Source organism: Penicillium antarcticum (assembly GCF_028974205.1).
Source record: "Penicillium antarcticum strain IBT 31339 chromosome Unknown utg000004l_segment0_segment0, whole genome shotgun sequence".
Classification (NCBI taxonomy): Eukaryota; Fungi; Ascomycota; class Eurotiomycetes; order Eurotiales; family Aspergillaceae; genus Penicillium; species Penicillium antarcticum.
The window spans coordinates 983,976-999,090 of NW_026695302.1; the positions used below are offsets into that span (position 1 = coordinate 983,976).

The following is a 15,115-nucleotide window of genomic DNA, read 5'->3' on the forward strand; positions in this document are numbered from 1 at the left end:
TTGATCTTGTTTTTCAATCTGTCTATCCGTGAGATCCAGAAATTTACTTCGGTGGCTTGAGGGCACGTGTCGAACTTACGATATCGACGTAAGAATGAAATCTGAGTATCTCAGTGTGATTTACATGCTCGTTGTCTCTGGTTGCAGTATTTGGTTTGCAAATGTACAAATTGGTTGTTTAAGTCTCTCTGTGTCTTTACAAAATGGATTTGGTCATGCCTATTGAATAATCTCTCATAATTCACCATACCCATTAGATACAGGGCGCATTCTTTCCTACAACATGGATGGATGGATAGACTTCGGTTACCCTGACCCCCTCGCAATTAAGTTGAGTGTTAAACACAACCCACCAGACGGGGTACGGATTCGGCTAATCTAGTGGTCAAATCAATTGGTTAAGCGATATGCACGGGGGTTCGAAAGGATAACGACGCATCCAGCACGAGACGAAAGTTTGGACCCCCCTCTCCTTGAAGTCTGGTGATTTTTGACACGGTGCATTCGAAATGACAGGGTCTTCATCTATACGTTTATCCTTCACATCCAGAAACTAATCAGAAATTTCCCACTATTTACCCACATAAGCCCAGCCCATTTAGCAGGGCCTATACTATCTGGTTTCATCCATGTCTACTTCAAACCTGCTAACCTCACTTGCCGCTACGTGCGAACTCGATCTAGTTATCGTAAAGTGAAGTTGTATCTCTATTTCTCGCTATCGCTCAATGACAGAAAATTCTTTCAGACTTCCCAAAGTCTTTGTTCGGGCTTTACCTAGATCAACCAAAAGTTCGCCCCACTCGACTTGGAGTTCGACATCGGTATAAGCATAATCAGACGCCGTTATGTTTCTGAACAGCTCTCGGATTTTCTTTTGTTTGTTCTGAGTTTCAGGTCATTTGCTCTTGGCGTTTATATATTGATTGAGACAGGACCGGCAAATTGTTTGAAATCCTCGGTGGCATAGTCCTGAGTTTAATCTTGGTTCCTTGGCTTCTACTTAAGTTCGCTTACCCCTTCGCCATATCGAGGTCTCCTGGATCCTGCTCCGCTTGGTGGTCCTCTTTTTCTTCATTTTGCTTCCCGTCCTCCAACCTTTCTGTCATCGAATCACACCTTCGCCCATATCAAACTTAGTGGGTCTCTTTCTTGCCTCGCATTCGTCCTCATTCCCACCGTCATATTTATCGAAGTCGACCATCCATATATCCATAGGGAAGAGATACTGGAGCACGATCTCATCAGTTATAGATCCACTTGGCTGCTTTGACTGGTTTATACTGGAAGACAAGTCGAACCGATTACCCCGACGATAGTGAACATTCCGACCTGGGTTGAAGAGCCGCTCGTCATGCGAGCCTTCCTCCGATATGTCCTTTGTTTCGAACTTAAACGTTTGGTACTCCAATCTCCTCATCCACTCTACCTGTATCTGTCGCATAGAATAATGATGGATTCTGGGCCACAGGCGGACTTCCACAGTCAGACCCGTTGTAGCAGCCACAGCATGAGCAACTTCAATCTATCCTTGATTGGTTGAACAGCCAAAATGCAGAACAAAGACCTGAGGCTTGCTCACCCGGCAGATTCGTACTTGCTGCTCGAATCTGACGCCTCTCACGCCCAAGCAGCATCAACTTCCCGAGCCAACCATCGACAGACTGAAGCTCACTTGAGCATGGGGGAGAGGATGCTTGGCGTTTGGAATTTAAATCAAAAAAAAAAAAAAAAAAACGAAACACCAGAAAGCGGAAGAAGGTTGAGGTTATCCCAATTTTTCAATGATTCACTGGACAAAGACCACTCTGCCGTAGCGTAACAATGTTGGAAGACAGTTATATTGTCCAGTTCAAGATAGTAACATTAAATAACCTAATCAATCATGATAGCCGACTCATCCTCCGGCCCACTTACACCACGCTGATTCGAACTCTCATTCACAGTCACACCATGCGACTTCTTCATATGCTGGTTGAGGTTCCATCTGCGTGAGAATCCATTCGAACGTCGAGGACAATCCTTGTAGGGACAGAGGATATCTGCTTTCCGGTGAGGGCCTTTGCCAATGCCTGGTCGGACAGGTCTTGATTCTCGTTCTGTTCCTTGTTCTATGTTCTGTGAGGCGGCTCTTGATAGAGATCTTGATCGAGGTCTCGATGGGTTTCTTGAGGGGGCATTTGAGGGCTCTGGGGAGGCTTCCGGCGAGGAGGATGGGACAATGGCGGGAGTTTTGGGTTGTTTTCGTCGAGAGGATGAAGCCTTGGACTGGGGCTTGGCTTTTGGGGTTGAGTTTGGTTTGGTCTTGGAGTTGGATTTGCTGTTGGCTCTGGGTTTAACCTTTGGCGTGGAATCGGTCAATGGTGGCGGCATTGGTGGTGCCGAGTCACGGTCAATGTCACTCTCACTCTCGCTTTCGCTCTCGGTGTAGGAATATTGCTCCCGACCATTTGATTTTTGCTTCTTCCGGATGTGGCCTTCCGGCAATGTTCTGAATTCAAGGTCTTCACCGAAGAGATCTGCACATCGTTTTGAAGTACGCATTATCACGTCAGAGGGGAATCCCATCATGGATGCTAGACCCATTACCTCACTCCAGTCACGCAATTTGAGTCTGCCCTTGGAGAAAGAGCCTCCTTCTTGGTCCTGGCTTGTGTGAGAGGCACGGGACTGATCTCGTGAGAAAGGTGCCTCTGGCAAGTTCTCGTCGTCGGTGTCTACTCCAGAGGACATCCGGGCACTGATGGAGCGATAAGGTGTTCCTTGTTGGGGGGAGAGCCTCGTCGGGTACGATTACGTCCACGAAATTGACTCCTAGATGTTCTTGGAAGGCCTTCATCGTCATCTGTGTCAGATGGCTGCTCGTCCCCAGAAACATCCTCGAGCATGCGACCTTTCATGGAATAATGAAGCCCCATTAGCAGCCGGTCTAACTGGGTCATGACATTTCTTGTCAACGGACGTAATTGCTCTGCAGATTTGGCATCATCCAGTTGATTGATTGGCTCAAAAGAGGTCGTATCAATTCGCTCGTCGTCATCGTCGTCGTCTTCTTCTTTCTGTGGGATTTCATCCCGCATAATTTCATCCCCATTGACAATTTTTTTCGTAGAGATATCCTCATAATCCCACTCCCGGGCTCGGTATTTCTCCCTGGCAATCTTCGAAATGAGAGCCGTAATGCATTCTTCCAAATCGGCACTGGGACGAGGATCGGGTTCCATCCGCATATTATCAAGGTCATCCAGCTTGTCTTTGATGATATCATCAAGTCTGGGAACATCAGCAGCAGGCAAAGGCCACGCTGTCCATCGCCGGGGAACAGAAAACTTTAACTCATCATCGGCATTTGTTCTTGCCAAAAAGGCCCGCGTTCGCCTGCGAATCGCATGAGCATTGTACAGATGAGCTGCCAAATCTCTTGATCTGTTATTAAGAATGGCTTCATAAGCACCGATGTCGTCTGCATTGTATTTCCTCCATGTGGATGAGTGCCCAGTGAAGATATTTGGACGCCTAGCCCCAGGCCGAAGGTCAAGACCTCGGTCCACAGTGTAATAAACCGGCTCAGCCGGCCTTGTAATTGTTGGTTGGCTTGAATCTGCCACTGGAGAAGACCTGGACCTTCTTAGCATTGGTGCTTTCTGATCATTACCACTTTCGTGGAAACTGTCGCCATCAGAGTCATAATGCGCCTGCAGTGGCCGTTCTCTCATAAGCCTATTCAATTCATTTTCAGATTCCTCGTCTTCCTCATCTGTGGGCTCATCCACATTTATGCGCTGTGGAGGATCATACTGGCTGGCTGGCCCACCGAAGAGTGACTGTCTCGCTAGCGCTGGTGGAGAGGACGGTTGGTCGACATCACTGCTGGGTCCACCAAATAATGACTTGCGAGGCTGTGCAGATACTGGTGGAAGAAAATCAGATCTGGATACTTGAGAGGACATGCCTCAGGGACGCGTTGGCTGTTGCCGTTCTATGCGAATGCTTGAGTTGATATCACATAGATGCTGATTCCAGGGTGGTCTTTTCCAGTAGGCGGGTGGATAATGTTATGTTTGAGGTTCAGGTCTTTGCTTTGCTGATACTGATTCCAGCAATTTTGGCTCTCCTTGGTGACACTTTGGTTGTTCCTGGACGTTGACGATGACAAAAATTCCAGGTGGGTGGGTCCTCAATACTGGCACGTGACTGATATACAGCAATCCATCAATTCACACTAACCCGAAGGGGCAATGCAAGTTGTATACAACTCTGATGGTCCTCTCGTGAGATTTAATGTGATAAATTTGCCTCGGCAAGAATTACGATGGAAGTTGACTCATAGTTAAAACAAAGCAAATTTTTCAAGTTTTACCTCGGCGGGCCGAAATTTATACAGTAAGTAACTACATCCCGACCATGAATCTTGTTTCTCCAATTTCAACCTTTTTCTAAGGCTTAGTATAGCTTCGGGCAAAGTTAGCATAGTCAGTGGGCGTTGGAGAAGACATTCAGCTCGGATCTTTTTTCCTAAAAGAAAATTATCGACTTGGGGGATTTTGCACATCGAGTTCGAAGGAATCAAAGCTCCTATACTTCAATTGTTATTAAGATAAGGTCTTCTGGCTTCAAATTATAGAGCGATCATTTCATTGCCAACCAGGAGGTAGATCTTGTATTACAAATACGCCATCTCCGGCCTGAAGAGAGTTCCTTGATATTGATTGGCTTTTTATGCCGAAAACTCAGAGTATCGACACATTCATTGGTTCACAGTCCCGGGCTGCGTATTTCCCGAACACAAATACAAAATCTATCAAACTCGCTCTTTTCACCGAACTGAAATTCTGCATTTGAAGACATTATCGCGCCGGAAAAGAAAGCAAAATGTATAATTGAGGAGCATATTACGAGCCGCGGGTAGAAAACCAAAGTGTCCAAGTCGTGGTGAGCTCTACAGAGCAAGGGTGAATGACATCAACCTCCCCGCTTTAGCATGGAGCTTCCCTTCTGAGCTCAAGTAACTACTTCCTCGGAACAAAGTCCGTCGGTGTTTCTCGGACACAAAGAGCAATCACCATTGAGCAAGCAGATTGACACACACCGGGGATTCTCCACTGTCTCATATAGCCGCACCCTTTAAAGGCATCTCCGAGTCTCCAACCTCCCCGCACTCTGACAATCGACTTTCTCCGCTGTATTACTACTCTTCCCTGCCGAGGGACTTATTATAATGGACCGACTCATCCGCCCCGTCGCTCGTCAACTAATCAGACCCCGCCCCAAATATCCCTTTTCTATCCCTGGGCCGAACTACGCGAAGAGATTCTACACCATGGGACACAGCGCACCGCAGGTGAGAACAGACCAGATCCGATCAGCGACAAGTTCTGACGCGAAGCAGTTGAAAGACCAGTCTCTCTTCATTGAGAAGTCATACATCAATGGCGAGTGGGTAGGAGCCCAGTCTGGCAAAACTTTCGAGGTCCACGGTAAATTCTACGCAATTCGACCTTACGTATGCCTGGGATGCTAATATTACCCTTCAGACCCCGCCACAGGCAAATTGATCGGAACCTGCCCCGAACTCGATACCGCCGACGTTGAAAAGGCGATCCAAGCCGCCTCCGAAGCGTTCCCCAAATTCCGCACAACACTCGGCCGCGAGCGCGCGCGCATGCTACGCCGGTGGTACCAGCTAATGATCGACAACGCAGAGGATCTGGCAAAGCTGATCACCTGGGAGAATGGAAAGCCTCTAGCTGACGCAAAGGGCGAGGTGAACTACGCCGCCAGCTTCTTCGAGTGGTTCAGCGAGGAGGCACCCCGCACATACGGAGACACGATCCCGGCGTCTGTTCCCGGAAACCGCGTGATGACCGTGAAGCAACCCGTTGGTGTGTGCGGTCTGATTACGCCGTGGAACTTCCCTGCTGCGATGATCACCCGCAAGATCGGCCCTGCCCTGGCGGCGGGCTGTACCGTCGTGGCCAAGTCTCCTCAGGAGACACCCTTCACTGCTAATGCGCTGGCTGAGCTTGCGCACCGTGCTGGTATCCCCAAGGGTGTTGTTAACATCGTTACCTCTTCTGAGAACACCCCTGCTGTGGGTGAGCTTATCACTACCCACCCTGAGGTGCGCAAGGTGTCATTTACTGGCTCGACCAACGTTGGTCGTATCCTGATGAAGCAGTCCGCCTCGACCATCAAGAAGGTCTCTTGGGAGCTTGGCGGTAACGCCCCCTTCATTGTCTTCGACGATGTCGAGGACCTTGACACAGCCGTTGCCGGTGCCATTGCCTCCAAGTTCCGCAGCTCAGGCCAGACCTGCGTGTGCGCCAACCGCATCTACGTGCAGAAGGGCGTGTACGAGGAGTTCTCCAAGCGCTTCGTGCAGAAGGTCAAAGAGTTCAAGCTCGGCGGTGGTTTCGAAGACGGCATTACCCATGGCCCGGTCATCCACGAGCGTGCCGCTAACAAGGCCCATGAGCACGTGCAGGACGCAACCTCCAAGGGTGCCCAGATTGTCGTTGGTGGCCAGAAGGCTACTGCTCTCGGTCCCAATTTCTACGAGCCTACTGTTCTCACTGGCATGAGCAAGGACATGCTTCTCGCCAGCGAAGAGACCTTCGGTCCTGTTGCCGGTCTCTTCCCCTTCGAGTCTGAGAAGGAGGTAGTGGATCTGGCTAATCGCGCCGAGGTCGGTCTGGCTGGCTACTTCTTCAGTGGCAATGTTCGCCGCATCTTCCGTGTTGCTGAGGCCCTGGAGGTTGGCATGGTTGGTGTGAACACTGGTCTCATCAGTGATGTTGCCTCTCCGTAAGTTTTTCCCTGTCTTCAAATATCTTGCAGTATCTAACGTCTTCACAGATTCGGCGGTGTCAAACAGAGTGGCTTCGGCCGTGAGGGCAGCAAGTATGGTATTGACGAGTTCATGACGATCAAGAGCGTGACATTCGGCGGCATGGGCGAGCCCCTGCAGGAGTAAACACGTAACGAAGCAATAATCATCACCAAAATAAAACTATACAAGGAATGAAACATCATGATGCCATCTAACCCCCATCCTCAAGACCAAGATCAAGCCACTGTAATCCCAGGCCCCCAGAGAGCTCCACAACCCGTCAGGGAATAATTTAGACCCACCAGGTCCCCCCAATCAGGAAAATTAACGGGCAAAACCACGTTACGGAGCTATCAGAATAACAACGACCCTCGGTCAGTCTAGTTGGTAAATCCAACGGGACTATTGCCAAATGAAGACATATCCCAGCTGCTGGATGTCTGGCCTTGGGCCGCAGGCGGAATTTGATACCGGCAGTTACTAAGGGAGGTTGGACGATTTAAACGCATCGCAACTGGAAGCTATTATAGTATTGATTAATTTATCCCCTTAACAGGACCTCAGGGGCGCTGATCTTACTTTTTGTCTTTTCTCCCCTTGCCATTTCTTGATTTTCTTTACTCATATTTTGGTTGCTCCTTTCTTGACCTGCGGGCTTCGATTCAGCGGGGTTTTAGGTGAAATGTTGCTCGGTGGCCATCTATATATGGACCCGCTTTCCTATTCTGGAATGGGGTGTGTCATATGCTCTCACTGTGTGTATTTGGATATCTCACTGACCAGACAGGCTACACTGCACACAGGCTATCCATAATTATGAGAGAGACGGCTGAAGGATCTTTTGTTGGGGATGTTAAGTCCGGGTACTCACATGAGAGATGCTACAGGCACTCACATGACCAGTTCCACGTCCCCGGCAGAATAATCAGCTGCCACACCGCCCTTCCCATCCCTTCTGCTACTGGAAGATACAACGATCCATCAAATGTGAAAACAACTAAAATCAAATCTCCTCTCCATCTCGCCTCATTCTTACTCCTCTTTGCATAAACACATGATTGGATATTGTCCCAATGCGCCCATCATCACATTTTCTGGCGGCTGTCTCGCGCAGCCAGTCTTCGCGGCTGAAGAAGCCTGCTGTTGGTTTAGACCATGTATGTACTACCCTTAACAGTGTCTTACAGACGTGGTTGAAATGCGGGTTTGGATATGTGTACTGATCTATTGTCAAGTTTATTCAAAGAGGGCGCGTCCTTGCATTTTGGCGTGAAGTTGTTCGGGCTTTAAATAGTATGATTCATTCTTTTTATTCAACTCTTCATTCTTGGATGTTTCCTTTGGGCTCGAGTGTTAATCTGCATGTATAGGAATCCCTCCGTCATCGACAAGGAATGAATTGCATAATTATGCCCGTACAGAATTTGAACGGCATCGCGAGGTCACTGATTTGGTAGGTTGCATTGCCTTTCTCACTCACACCTGGGAACCAGGAAATGGGAATATCGAGCTGATTTTGCCTTTCTTCTTATTGAAGCAACATATCAGATATCTGCTTTCGGTTTGTCTCGTACCTTTTTTTGGTCTTTTGTCGGGAGTAGGATGAGCTAACAACTCAAAGACAGGGAAAGCTGAATTTGAAACTATGAGGCGGTATATCGATGAACAGGTCGCTGGATAATCTGCGTTATAGGTGCTGCTCTTTTTATATAATATGTTCGAATATCAAGAAGAGGTTTCATACATACTGTGAGGTTCTGAGTGTGTTCTGGTAGGAGTATTGGATGCATTGGGTTGTGGTACTACACAAGTGATGCAGCACGCTGATAGGCGGAACGTCTCGGGTCTCGGTAGATCGACATCATGCCATATGGACTCGGAGAGATAAGGTGTCCAGCAGAGGAATATGATGCTGGTGGCTGAACCAATGAACAGCTGTTCGTCCGAGGTACAGACTGTCTGGAATGTCGGGATTAATTATGGAGATGAGCATTCCAATGGCATTGGCATGGCAACAGCATCTAGAACTTCAATGAATGAGAATCAGCTAGGAACTAAAGCCCCTGGCATTCACTCCTAGTGCTTGACTCATTCTTGAACTATGTATCGCATAGTTAGCCGGTCGGCAGAGAGGGGAAACGTCTAGACCCTAGACCAAAGGTACGAGAATAAAGTTGTTGAAACCCAGATACCAACCCAAGTAGAAGGAAAAACATAGCGATTGGTTTCAAGTAAGACATGTCTGTCTGCAAGGGACCCACCAGTTTGAGAGCAAGTTTAGGCCGAGGTGTGCATTGTTACCGCAAGAAGGAGTCGTCAAAGACCTTGAAACCGCTAAGATGATGTCAGGACTAGATTCAATCGTACTAGATTGAATAGTTTCAAGTCCGTCGTGGACCAAGACAGGAATGGGAGAACCCTTCGCCACCTGTCTACTCCACACGCACTCTATCCTTGTTCTCGGATTACTCCATACTGTGGGACCTGAAGCTCCCTTGCTGCGCCGCAGTGATTGGTCGGCACAACCGGAAACGGTCGAACAGGTTGCAGTTGGAGCTTGCTGGTTTAGCTGGCCTACGTCATTGATTCTGGTCCAGACCATTTTCTATATAGTGTTGGGAGGTCGGAGGGGGAATATTTAACATATAATAGCACTGAATACCTCCCACTACTGTAGTCAAAAGTCAACTCAAGCCACACCTTACTATACCTGCTATTATACAATTCCAATCACTTACAACCCCTCACCGAAGACCAAATACGAATCCCAACATGCGATCTGCACGAAACAGCGCCGTCGGCCCCGATCGGGCAAAGCACCTCGAGCGCAACCGCATCGCCGCCAACAAATGCCGCGAAAGAAAGAAGCGCGAACACAAACAAATCGAGCGTCGCCTCAGCGACGAAACAGAAAAGAAAGAACTCCTTTTGGCCCAGCTGAACTGTCTCAAAGAAGAAGTCTGGGACCTCAAAAATATCATCTTCCAACACGCCGAGTGCAAAGACCACCAAATCAACCTCCAACTAGCCCGAATGACCCAAACGGTCCTGGAAAACCAACCCATGCAAGAATGCAGCATGTCGCCGACCTTTTCGAATGGGTCCTACTCAGATGAATCGGTCACGGTGGATGAAGTGAATCATAATAACCTGATCGACCCCCGCGCCTATCCTGGTGGTGACTGGACTGTGTTACCCAAGGTCGCCGATGACCTCGTGCCATACGATGCGAATACGACCAATGATTCGATATTTGAGAATTTCATTGATGCGGAGAATCTGTGTACCTAGTGAATTCGGCGTGGCTGGACTATGGCGTTGGTGATTTTAGCGTTGTGCTTATTCTGTATACTAATTTTCGAGCTGTGAGAGCTCACCAAAAAACTCAATTACGCCTTTGACGACATTAGCTGCTTGCACGAATATATGAATTGCAACAACTTTTTACACGCATGATTTCTCCGGTATCTGTATGTTAGTCATCCACTATCTGGGGACTCTCTGGGCATTCTGAAGATATTCCCCTGGAGGCGGGAAGAGCGGAAGAACGTTCCCATGACGATGAGAGGTGTCTCCGGATGTGACATTACTAAAATCACACCACATAGTCAGGCAATTAAGCTGCAGAAGCCATTGACCAGATGGCCTGGGAGAGATCATTAGGAAAATATAACCTAGGCGCTTGAGAATTCCGTCCACAGAGACAAGCCGAAAGTCGCCGATCCAAGGACATGGCTTGAGCAGCTGCAGACTAGAGGAAATAGGGCGTGAATAAGTGAAGAAATGTGGAACGTGAAAGAGCATTCGATCTCCACGATCCACAGCCGCTGATGTCACCGCATCCCGCCAAGGTTGCCACGACCTGACTACATCACGCGCTGGCGTTGTGTTAGGTACAACTACCCCCATTGCTTCTATTTTCCCCAAGTTCCCTGGGTTATTTCTTTCGATTTACGATTCCATGTCGATGCTTACCCTGGGTTGCTACTTCAACCCTTTTCTGTGAATTGATTTGCTCATTGGGTGTACTTACTTCTGTTCAATACCAATCAGCCCAGATGATGCCTGCGGCTCTCTTGACGCCTCCCTATGGTGAGGAGATGGCACATTTCTCTCAGAAAACAGTAATGGGCACTATATTCGAAACTACTGAACGGTTAGACTTACTACAGCCTGTAAGACGGCGATTTTGAGTTGGTACAACTTACTGAGATTCTACGAACCAGCTATACAGACTGGAGGCCTATTGGCCTTGGAGTCTCTGGACTTGTCTGGTATTCTTCTCTTATTCTTACGCTTCGAATGGCGGGGACTGATGTTCTGATTCTTATAGCTCTGCAAGGGACCAAATACGTCATCAGACAGTCGCCGTGAAGAAGCTTGCAGAACCATTCAAGACAGACAGCATTGCAAGACATATGTTTCGAGAAATAAAATTGTTACGACAATTACACCATGAAAATGTGAGTTCTCTAAGCCTTTTATTGTTGCATTTCTAACCAAGGACCAGATTATCAACCTTACCGACATCTTCATCTCACCGTCCGAAGACATGTACGAAGCCCCCCACCGTACCAGCACATCGGGTCTCTAATTATCCCAGATACCTCGTGACAGAATTGATGGCAACGGACCTCAACACAATCCTCAAATCCAAAAAAGTCGAAGACCAATTCGCGCAATACTTTATGTATCAGATAATGGTTCGTCACCACACCACCCGGCTTCAACCAGACGCTAATGATCAGTGTCTCAGCGCGGCTTAAAATATCTCCATTCAGCAGGAGTCGTCCACCGAGATCTGAAACCAAGCAACATCCTCATAAATGAAAATTGCGACCTGAAAATATGCGACTTCGGCCTCGCCCGAGTTCAAGAACTCAATATGACCGGCTATGTTTCAACAAGATATTACCGCGCACCGGAAATCATGCTCACGTGGCGGAAATATAACGAAAAAGTCGATATCTGGAGTGCTGGCTGCATCTTTGCTGAGTTACTACTGGGCGAGCCTCTATTCCCTGGAAAGAATCATATCAACCAATTTTGTGTTATTACCGAGTCCCTTGGGAGTCCACCGGAATCGATGATCGCGAATATTACGAGTGAAAATGTGAGTGTGATTCAGCATCGAGGTCATGTCCGGACTTCAAGGCAGGGCTTTGCTAATTTCTGTTTCTAGACATTGAATTTCATCAAATCACTACCAAAGCGAGAGCGCAAACCAATGTCACAACTCATACCAAAGGCGAATCCAGATGGTATGCAATCTACTATATGCAATTCAGAATCCAAATATTAAACAATCAATCTAGCTGTCACCCTTATCGACCAAATGCTCCAATTCGACCCGGATACACGCATAACAGCAAATCAAGCTGTTGAATGCCCATATCTAGCACCATACCACGACCCAAACGACGAGCCAGTCGCAACAGAAGCTTTTGATTGGTCATTCCTTGAAGCCAACCTTCCTGCTGATATTTGGAAGACTATCATGTGAGTTTGCGGACAAAAGCAATCGTTTCTTTTTACCGGGCAGTCTGTTAATCATGATGATTTTGTTAGGTATGGCGAAGTCCTAGGATTTCACGAACAAATGACTCAAAATGGACAGACTGGTCCCATGAAAACGATAAACCAGTTGGATGGGATGGATCTTGCTTGATGGATCAGATCTCACATTTACATTATGACGAGTGTATATTATTATGGACTTTTTCATGTTTGTTCTCTCTTTTTCATTTTGCTTGAGGGAGGCTTTCTTACGAGTGACGGTCAACGGTTTTACAATATGGATACCATTCGGGTAATGACTTGTTAGAATGTTTTTGTTGGTTCATTCGGCGAGTTTACGCAGCTGGTTCTGTTAGCGTTGGAATGAAATCTTCTCTGTTCAATACTTGGGACTCATGGATCCGATCTATTTCTTCAGTGTGCTATTTTTGATGTGGTGTGAGACGATTTCTTATAAATGCGTGTAGAGGTTGCACGTGCAGTGTGGAAACATGAGGTAAAAGGTTTATACTTGAAACGTAGACCTGAGATGTGAAGATAGTAAACACCTTTAAGTAGGAAACACCACTCTCACGAGAGACTCAACTGAGCAGAATTGGCATCCCATACGGATTTTCCGTTCATAAAGCCGCAGTTGACAGTGTTCATGCTTGGTATCCTTGCTACCCAGGTGAGGATGTCCCGTCGAGCAAACACCGTTCGATCGAGAAGATACAAAGATATTTCATGGCTAGGCAATTGGTGCTAAAGTTGTAGTATCAAAAGTGGGCCGACCAATTCTAGTACATCGTCTAAAAAAGATGCAGCTCCGAGGTATAAGGTCCTCCCCCCACTATGTCCTCCACTGTGTACCCCCACTATGCTCGGGATGCAAAAAATGGTTTCCCTGGGAATCGAACCCAGAACCTTTCCGGAACACTTGCTCGAAGCAATTGTTAACGGAAAATCATAACCGCTAGACCAGGAAACCAGATCATGTGATCACAACGGATCAGATAGCAACCAGATGGTTCAGAGAAGACGTCGAAAATTACTTTCTAAAAAACAAACGATTCTTTTTTTAAAAAAGGTCTGATGGACATCCATTCAATCTCTTTGCGTGCTAATTGACATTTGAATTTGACGCAAGTAAAGCATTAGACAGACTTATCATATAAACATTAGGTGTATTCATGACCCGATGATCTCCTGTATTATTAGCCCCTGTATAAAAGGGAAGTAGACAAAAATCACAATAACACCATAGCCCATATGTACGTCAGGGTCTGTGTTCATCAAACAACCCAGGATATCGTTGCAACCAAAAAGTAAAATCCAAAACGCGCAAGCTCACAGCAGTCAGGGCCTCATGATTCAAAACTCAGACGTTCAGTGCCGTTAACGAATGATAGTCATATTAACATGATGAACATGAAGTAGATTAGACAGCCGCATCACCATTAACCTGAGAAGTCTCCGGTGCTGGAGGCGCTTCCTCGCGATGGTTCTTGGCGTTGCGGCGCGAGTTGAAGAGATCAAGGATAGCGAAGGTGTTTGTAATAGCGAACGTAGCCCTATAAATACAAGGTCAGACACTTTTTACTCTGGGAGATCAAGGACGTCAATCATAGACTGGATGGATTTACCATTGCACAGCAGCAACAACAATCAAAGCTTGCAAAGCATGGCAGCTAGCCCACTTGCACACACTCGGCGAGGGAATCATAGCAGCCAAGGCGATCCAACCACTGAGCCAGAGACCACCAGTGAGGACTTCAACGAGAGGAATGACAAGTTCGTGTGAGAGGCGGGGGAATGCGAGTGGTGCAAGGCCTAGGTAAGGGACTGCGATTGCTGTTGTCCAGCAGCCGTTGAACAGCATGTAGTAGACGACATTTGAGAAGGACCATTCATCGTAGAGAGATGCAATGACTGGGACCTGTCAGGGGCTGCTTCTTTGGTGACTCTGATATGAAGGGGACATACCATATGCGCTGAGGCCGATTGTTGCTAGGGACAAGATGACCTGGATGATTCGGAGTGGGTAGACCCAGGAGAGCATTTTGGCGGCTTCGGATGGTGTATTTTGATTATATAGTCGTTAATATCAAGGGCTCTTTGCAACTCTGTTGGTGCGAAAGTTCAAAATCAGGAAGAAATAGACTACTAGGGGATTGACATGGGCTTTTATACTGATCAGAGACGGCCCACAAGGCGACAGGTTAGAGTCCCACACGTCATGGTCGGGAAGAAACGTGCAGGAAGTGATCAGAAGCAGACGGATTAGCGGAGCCTAGAATCCGGTGCAGGTGCAAAGTTTAATGTAGGTTCCTTCGTAGGCCCTGAATGTGAAGCTGTCCGAATTAGGGCTTGATCAACTTCCCCGCCTTATATACACCTGACCACATCGTTTTCCTGTTCACACATTCTTTCGTCTACTCCTTATTACGAGCTGAATGATCATGCCATACTCTAACTCTGTAGAAAACACCATATCGATATCACCTACACGGCGGCAGGCCCGATCCGACTCGGAATCAGATGGGTTGCCGCTATGTCGATCTCACATGAAGACCTCGGTCGAACCAAAACTTCGGCGATGATCACACCAAAGTCCTTCTTTTTCGGGGCTTGAAAGGATTTCTTGCCAAGACGATGGTTTACTTTTTGAGTGCTAGTTCGAGCTTGTTTAGCGTGGATCAATTTCCAACCTCGGCTTGTCGATCTCGGCGTCGCCCTTGTGAGCGACGTGCAGATGACAGGGTAGCTAACAGGTTCTCACTCGTATCC

The 15,115-nt window shown here is 47.5% G+C and overlaps 6 protein-coding genes across 6 annotated transcripts; 3 read left to right on the plus strand and 3 right to left on the minus strand.

Moving 5' to 3' along the window:
- Nucleotides 1–1,013: 1,013 nt before the first annotated feature.
- Nucleotides 1,014–1,216, minus strand: N7508_004348 (uncharacterized protein; the record flags this gene model as incomplete). Its single annotated transcript, XM_058462414.1, is given in 2 exon segments — nt 1,014–1,102; nt 1,120–1,216. The coding sequence occupies 2 exon segments, from the start codon at nt 1,214–1,216 to the stop codon at nt 1,014–1,016; spliced, it is 186 nt and encodes a 61-aa protein (XP_058321039.1).
- A 659-nt stretch (nt 1,217–1,875) lies between these two features.
- Nucleotides 1,876–3,950, minus strand: N7508_004349 (uncharacterized protein; the record flags this gene model as incomplete). The annotated part of the gene is made up of 2 exons (XM_058462415.1): nt 1,876–2,762; nt 2,813–3,950. 2 exons carry the CDS (start codon nt 3,948–3,950, stop codon nt 1,876–1,878), a joined length of 2,025 nt encoding a protein of 674 aa, XP_058321040.1.
- A 1,370-nt stretch (nt 3,951–5,320) lies between these two features.
- On the plus strand, nt 5,321–6,973 carry N7508_004350 (NAD-dependent succinate-semialdehyde dehydrogenase; the record flags this gene model as incomplete). The annotated part of the gene is made up of 3 exons (XM_058462416.1): nt 5,321–5,477; nt 5,535–6,804; nt 6,856–6,973. 3 exons carry the CDS (start codon nt 5,321–5,323, stop codon nt 6,971–6,973), a joined length of 1,545 nt encoding a protein of 514 aa, XP_058321041.1.
- Nucleotides 6,974–9,601: 2,628 nt separating this feature from the next.
- On the plus strand, nt 9,602–10,120 carry N7508_004351 (bZIP transcription factor; the record flags this gene model as incomplete). The annotated part of the gene is made up of 1 exon (XM_058462417.1): nt 9,602–10,120. The coding sequence occupies one exon, from the start codon at nt 9,602–9,604 to the stop codon at nt 10,118–10,120; it is 519 nt and encodes a 172-aa protein (XP_058321042.1).
- A 767-nt stretch (nt 10,121–10,887) lies between these two features.
- N7508_004352 (uncharacterized protein) lies at nt 10,888–12,497 on the plus strand (the record flags this gene model as incomplete). The annotated part of the gene is made up of 8 exons (XM_058462418.1): nt 10,888–10,985; nt 11,163–11,292; nt 11,340–11,383; nt 11,433–11,532; nt 11,586–11,942; nt 12,012–12,090; nt 12,145–12,328; nt 12,398–12,497. 8 exons carry the CDS (start codon nt 10,888–10,890, stop codon nt 12,495–12,497), a joined length of 1,092 nt encoding a protein of 363 aa, XP_058321043.1.
- A 1,269-nt stretch (nt 12,498–13,766) lies between these two features.
- On the minus strand, nt 13,767–14,387 carry N7508_004353 (MARVEL domain-containing protein; the record flags this gene model as incomplete). The annotated part of the gene is made up of 3 exons (XM_058462419.1): nt 13,767–13,899; nt 13,972–14,257; nt 14,312–14,387. 3 exons carry the CDS (start codon nt 14,385–14,387, stop codon nt 13,767–13,769), a joined length of 495 nt encoding a protein of 164 aa, XP_058321044.1.
- Between the last annotated feature and the right edge of the window lie 728 nt (nt 14,388–15,115).